General features: G+C 46.8%; 1 protein-coding gene across 1 annotated transcript in view; it reads left to right on the top strand.

The window, feature by feature from the left end:
• Window positions 1-3,041: 3,041 nt before the first annotated feature.
• CHMP4C (charged multivesicular body protein 4C) overlaps window positions 3,042-7,145 on the top strand; it is a 30,981-nt gene continuing 26,877 nt past the window's right edge. The window contains exon 1 of the mRNA XM_068983966.1: window positions 3,042-3,231. Within this exon, the coding sequence (XP_068840067.1) occupies window positions 3,042-3,231 (190 nt within the window). The remainder of the gene's footprint in view (window positions 3,232-7,145) is intronic.

The following is a 7,145-nucleotide window of genomic DNA, read 5'->3' as shown; positions in this document are numbered from 1 at the left end:
ATGAAACTATGGACAGATGGGTGACTAGGCAGCTCATTATAACTTTCCGTCCCTCTCTTCTACTTGTTCAATGTTCTCTCAACAAAAATACAGTGTCTAGTGAGCCAGAAAGGACTGTTTTTTCTATACTGGAGAGGTTCTTATTTAACTTACCCCTCTATGGACTCAGTAATGCTTGTATGATCTCTGAAAGTTGATACCTCATACCAGCCTCTTTAAATAAATTAAATAAATTAAATAAAATGCTCTGTGAGTTTCTCCTCTGGTCCAAACCACACAGAGGGAAAGGTCATGTAAACAGCAGAAAGACCAGAAGCTTTAAAACAAACGGATCTTTCACACTCACTACCTATGTGAACTTGTCCAAGTCGCCAGCTGAGCCGGGTTGTTTATCTGCCAGAGAAGCGGCAGCACCTGTTTTGCGTGGTTGATGTAGGGGTTATTAAGAAGACATGTGGTGTGCTTGCCATACAGCAGGTGCTCAAATATGGCGCCCGTTACTACTATTTCTATAAGCTGAGCTCCCAGATGGCAGACTATAGTTGCATTCCCAGGACCTTGTGTGTAAAATACCCTCAGTAAACTTTGGTTAAACTGGCCAGCAGAACACGTGCGATTTCTCTGCTCTCAAAGGGCTTAAAATCTAAGCAAGAAAATAAGTTCCAGAACAGATTTATGAACCATTTAGATAATAACAAAAGATAACGCTTATTATAGTGTAGTATACACAAGATTAGATGTATTACAGTTCGTACGTGCTTTGGATGGCCAGGCAGGAAATGGTTAGAGGTGGCAGGCTGTACTTACTGGGAAACTATAAGTTCACATGTTCGTGTGTCTGAGGTATAGGACTGTCAGCCTCTTATAAAAATTTCCGATTTCTTGGTCAAGATGCAATGCTGGGTCTGCCGATGTTGGGTAAAATGGCTTGGGCTGATGCTTCTGGGTTGGGGTGATGGCAGACAAAAGTGGGTCATTGGTCTTGAGTAGCGAGGTGCGTCGGTCACAGTAATGGGTGCTCCCCGCCCCCGCCTTTAATAATCAGTGGGCAGCTAATGATCACAAACAGGTCCTGATGGCAGTGGGTAATGTTGCTCAAATAGGTCTGTATTATGTGGAGGACATCAGAGCCCTGGAAAACTAGGACACAGACTCAGTCCCATGTCCCACATCTTTGTAGCATGCTCTGCACAGATTTTGCAGTTGAATTGCATCATCTATAATCATTACCCACTGCTGTCCTTTCATCTTACCAAATTCTTTGTTTGCAGCTCTAATAGATGGGACTGAGATATTGAAAAGGAACAGAAGAATGTTGCTTTTCTCTAAGACATTCTTTCCCTTTTGTTACTGAGATGTCTCTGCAAAGGCATCTGATATAGATTCAAACATAAGGATGCCCCATTAAAGGCTTTGTATATACTAACGGTTGAGAAGGAAATGGCAACCCTCTCCAGTATTCTTGCCTGGAGAATCCCATGGTCAGAGGAGCCTGGCAGGCCACAGTCCCTGGGATCGCAAGAGTTGGACACGACTTAGCAACTAAACATAGAGAGATACTAACAGTGATACTGAATTGAATGCGGTCACCAAACATACTCCAAAGTCCCCACGTTAGGAAAAGAGATGCTCCTCGCCTCCCTCACTTTAAGCCGTAGGTGGGGGGTGATCTAGAATCCACCCGTGCCTACTGGCAGCCAGCACACATCATCCTGCCCAGTCTACACCTGCAGCGACACGCCCAGTCAGCCCAGGTGCTCTGAGAATAAGCCACGTGCCATCACACCTGCATCACAGGGGCAGACAAATGTCCCTGCAAGCTGGTGCCCCCACCCTCCCAACCCGCACCATGCACCCCGGGGCGAACCTACCTGAATATCCTTATTCACAGAGACCTGTGCTCATATGCAATCACAGACAAAAACACACAGAACACACGTGTGGAACACTAGTATCTTGTCCTTCCAGGCCAGGTCGGCAAGGCGCACGTACATTACACACTGGCTTTCAGGGAAAAAGTGGAAACGGTGACAGACTTTATTCTTTTGGGCTCCAAAATCACTGCAGATGGTGACTGCAGCCATGAAATCAAAAGACACTTACTCCTTGGAAGGAAAGTTATGACCAACCTAGACAGCATATTAAAAAGCAGAGACATTACTTTGCCAACAAAGGTCTTTCTAGTCAAACCTATGGTTTTTCCAGTGGTCATGTACGGATGTGAGAGTTGGACTGTGAAGAAGGCTGAGCACGAAAGAATTGATGCTTTTGAACTGTGGTGTTGGAGAAGACTCTTGAGAGTCCCTTGGACTGCAAGGAGATCCAACCAATCCATCCTAAAGGAAATCAGTCCTGAACATTCATTGGAAGGACTGATGCTGAATCTGAAACTCTAATACTTTGGCCACCTGATGCGAAGAACTGACTCATTGGAAAAGACCCTGAAGCTGGAAAGATTGGAGACGGGAGGAGAAGCGGACGACAAAGGATGAGGTGGCTGGATGGCATCACCGACTCGACGGGCGTGGGTTTGGGTGGACTCCGGGAGTTGGTGATGGGCAGGGAGGCCTGGCGTGCCGCGGTCCATGGGGTCCCGCAGAGTGGGACACGACTGAGCGGCTGAACCGAACTGAACTGAACTTCGGCCCGCACTAGACCCCCGACAGCGGTCTGCGCTCCTCTGAGCCGGCATCAAACCGGTCACTGGCGCCGGGTGAGTCCCCAGCGTGGGTACAGCAGCCCCGGGCTGCGGCCCCGGCGGCCTTTCCAGCTCTTTCCTTGTCTTTCCTCCCGATGCCCGGGGCCCGGGCGGGGCCGCCGCGTCCGCCGGCGGTGCCCTCCCCTCCCGGCGCGCGGGGCGGGCCCGGCCGCCAGGAAATGCCCGGGAGAGGGAGTCACCTGCGCCCGACGGCGTGTGGACTCGGGGGCGCCGCCTCCCGGAGCCTGGCCGAGACCCGGGCGGACGTCGCTCACCTGCTGGCAGGCGCGCCCGGAGCCCCGAGCCCCGAGCCCCGCGGACCGCTGCCCGGCCCCCCAGCACCATGAGCAAGTTGGGCAAGTTCTTCAAAGGCGGAGGCTCTTCCAAGAGCCGCGCGGCCCCCAGCGCCCAGGAAGCTCTGGCCCGACTTCGGGAGACGGAGGAGATGCTGGGCAAGAAGCAGGAGTACCTGGAAGGCCGCATCCAGAGAGAGCTCAGCCTGGCCAGGAAGCACGGCACGCAGAACAAACGAGGTAGGCACCCCGCTGGGCTGGGGCGGCCCCGTCCGCCCGGCACCTGGCCCGGCCTTTCTGGGAACTGGTGATGATCCCCCGGGCCGGACTGGGAGAGGGCTGAGCGCAGCACCATCCTCGATGGCGAAAGAGGAAGACACAGCAAAAATCTCAGTGATCAAGACGAATCGCATTTTTAACGCGATCTTTAGAAAGCTCAAAGTTGACACAGAAGCATCTCTAATGAACAAAACATCAACATTTAAAGTAAAGACCGGATTGGTGTTACTGATTCTTGTCTTTTGCAATTGGCTCCTGTGTGTTCTGGAGAAGGAAATGGAAACCCACTCCAGTATTCTTGCCTGGAGAATCCCATGGACAAAGGAGGCTGGTGGGCTACAGTCCATGGGGTCGTAAAGAGTCGGACAGGACTGAGCGACTAACACACACACCTATGTGTCCTGTACAGACTTAAAAAAAAATCAAATTCATTTTAAAATGTGATGTTTTGTTCATCATCGAGTTTTTTACGTTAATTTTGAATTTCAAAAATATTCCAATAAAATCTTACTTATCTTGGTTATAAGATAATCTTTTTTTTGCCGCTTTAAAGTTTGCCCCTGGCTTGTCTCACCCTGGTCCAGTCCTGACTCCAGCAGCACATATCAACTTTTCTGCCCTGTGTTTGTATTTTGAATCACACAGTTTAAATTGCCTGTAAATCTCCAGGGAAGCATATTCTGGTGTGTTCCGGTTCCCTTCGCTGTTGAAGACTTTAGTTGGTGGTGCAGTTGAGACATGAAAAAAAAAAAAAAAAAGCCAGAGATTTAAATATTAATTCTACCACTGGCTATTGCCACTTGGGAAGGACTTTGAGTCAGTAATGATTCTGGGTGCTTCTTTTGCACCTTGAACCCTTTGTTCTTTGCCAGGGTGAATTGCTTTCTTCAGTGAATGGCTCTCTCTATAGAGAACAAATCTAAACAGCCCCGTGGCGCATATAAAAACCCAGCAAGAAGTTGAAATGATTTGCTCTTGTAACACAAGGTCAATGGCAGACCCAGAAATAGGGCTGGCAATTCAGGACTCTGCTCACCACCAAACCCTGAACTTGCATCCTCAAGAAGCTAGGCTTTCTGAGTCATAATGAAACCTTGGGAAGGTTTAGTTCACCCTAAATGACCCTGCCATTGTTTAATGCTGGAAGGGAATCATGTCTTGGAATTGACCTTGAAAGTCTTGCTCTCCCCCCAAAATGTGCCCGCTACATTTGTGCCCATTTTATAACCAACAATAAAGAAACCAAGTTTCATTTTCCTCTGCTCTTGGGTACAACTCTTGTCCCCATTATGGCCTGTTTTAGAGTTAAGTGCTGGTTTCTATTTTTATTTCATGTCTGAAAATATTTTGGGATGTTATTCAATGGCAGTTTATGCAGAGAGACTCTGACATTAAGACTTCCTAAAAAGCCATTGGTTGTTCTTTTCCTGGGTCCTTCCTCTTCGGTTTGATAGGCACTCTGACATTTGCTTAGTGTCTGTCAAGGTTTTTTTTTGTTTTGTTTTGTTATCCATTTGGATCTGTTTGTAGCTTTAAACACAGTGGTTGTTAAGTAAATATTGGCTTAAAAAATCTGAAAAAAAAATCTGCTTTCGTGAAGTGGTGGAAATATAGATTTGCTTTCAGAAGAAACTAATGTAAAATAATATAGAAATGTTCTTGAGGTGGCAATACACTAAAGTGTCTCTAAGACTTTATAAAGATTCACACACACAAAGACAACACTAATAAGAACGTCAGTCTGACTTCCTTAAATCAGAGTAGCTACAGATGTAAGTCTCAAGTTCAAATATTAATAATCAATTGATGTCAGAAAGGCCATGTCATTTATCCATGGGATCTTTGCTGGTGTGGCCCTCACCTGGTTCTGCAGTGGGCCTGCAATAGGAAGAGTGTGGTTGGGGTGAGGCCATCTGTAATCTAAGCTATGAAAGAATCCAGTCATAGACCATGCGTTGGAAACACTGTCAGTATCAGCATCTTCCAAATAAACCAAGTAACTTCACATCCTCATGGCCACTATTTTCCATTAGCCACTAAGAAATATTTTCACACACATAATAAAGCTAAATGTGCTTACTACTAAAAGGGCCTTGTGCTACACAATGTCAGTGTTAGAATGGCTGTAAATTTCCTGGTAATCAGAGAGACATGTGTCCCTGCAGTTAAAGTTTTACTCCTAGAGCTGGCTAGTCTGATAACATGCTGTCAAGAACACTCGCTGGGATTTCGGAAAGGGCCACACTCCCAGAAGGAACAATTAAAAAAAAAAAAACCTTTTTATTTTGTACTGGAGAATAGCTGATAACAATGTTGTGATAGTTTCAAGTGAGCAGCAAAGGGACTCAGCCATACATATCCATGTATCCATTCTCCCCCAAACTCCCCTCCCCTCCCGGCTGCCACATAACATTGAGCAGAGTTCCCTGTGCTCCACAGTAGGCCCCTGTTGGTCGTCCACTTTAAATATAGCCGTGTGTACACATCAAGTCCAAACTCCCTCACTGTCTCTTCCTCCTATTCTTATCCCTCTGGCAACCATAACTGCATTCTCTAAGTCTGTGAGTTTGTTTCTGTCTTGTAAATAAGTTCACTTGTATCATTTCTTTTTAGATTCTTTTTTAGAGTGCTTTTTATATTCTGCATATAGAGAATATCATACTCTTTCTCCTTCTTTGTGTTACTTTACTCACTATGACAATCTCTAGATCCACCCTTGCTGCTGCAAATGGCGTTATTTCACTCTTTTTAATGGCTGAGTAATATTCCACTCCAGAAGGAAATGGCAACCCACTCCAGTGTTCTTGCCTGGAGAATCCCAGGGATGGGGGAGCCTGGTGGGCTGCTGTCTATGGGGTCACACAGAGTCGGACACGACTGAAGTGACTTAGCAGCAGCAGCAGTATTCCACTCCAGAAGGAAACGGCAGTCCACACCAGTGTTCTTGCCTGGGAAATCCCATGGGCAGAGGAGCTGGGCAGGCTAGAGTCCACTGGATTGCAAACGCGTTAGATACAGCTGAGTGACTAACAACAAGAACAGTGTTTCGCTGTATACGTGCACCGCGCCTTAGTGTCCATTCCTGTCGGTGGACATTTGGCTGCCTCTGTGTGTTGGCTGCTGTGAACAGCGCTGCAGTGGACATTGTACATTCCTGGCCAGTTCTCATTCTTCCATGATCTCCACAACAGAAGTTTTGACCGTTTGCATCCTCAGTGTCAAAAATGGGTTTTATTGGTAAAATGAGTAACTGTTATATCAGCATAATAAATGTTAGAAATGGGATCTCATTGGTGAAATTGTGGATATCCTAAATGTGGGTTGGGGAAGAGTTTAGAGGTACTTCCTTGCTTGCAATGTAAGGACAGGCATTAAGGATGTATGAGGTGTGTATAACTAACATTAGGATGGTGCCTGGGGCTTGGTCAGATCAGTGCAGTGTCCAGTCCTGGGTTCAGGTGGGTGTCTGAGGTTCCACAGAGCATAGCACCCTGCCAGTGAAGGTCACTGTCTATGTTCAGTGAGCCTTTCATATCATGTATATTGGACTAAAAGACATGGAGCTGGGGCTCCAGTGAGCTCATAAAGCTGGTTGACAGACTGTTTTGGCCTGCGTGGCCAAGATGTGTTTGTTTAATAGGCGTATCTGCAGATCCGAGTCTGAAACTTGCTTTCACTGTAACTCAGAACAAGGCCGTGCAGTGGTGGTAATGCTCCCTTCAGACTTGTCTGGCAGGTACCATGTTCCACCTAAACGAGCCTGAGTGAAAACAACCATGGTATCAAGGCCCTGTTGATCTGAAAGAGTAACATTTGGAAGCAAGGTCTATAGTTTGGTTAAAAACTCGAGAAGAGCAGAAATTCTTTAGTACAGT

Source organism: Capricornis sumatraensis, chromosome 11 (genome assembly GCF_032405125.1).
Source record: "Capricornis sumatraensis isolate serow.1 chromosome 11, serow.2, whole genome shotgun sequence".
Classification (NCBI taxonomy): domain Eukaryota; kingdom Metazoa; phylum Chordata; class Mammalia; order Artiodactyla; family Bovidae; genus Capricornis; species Capricornis sumatraensis.
This window is presented reverse-complemented; position numbering and strand designations above follow the sequence as displayed.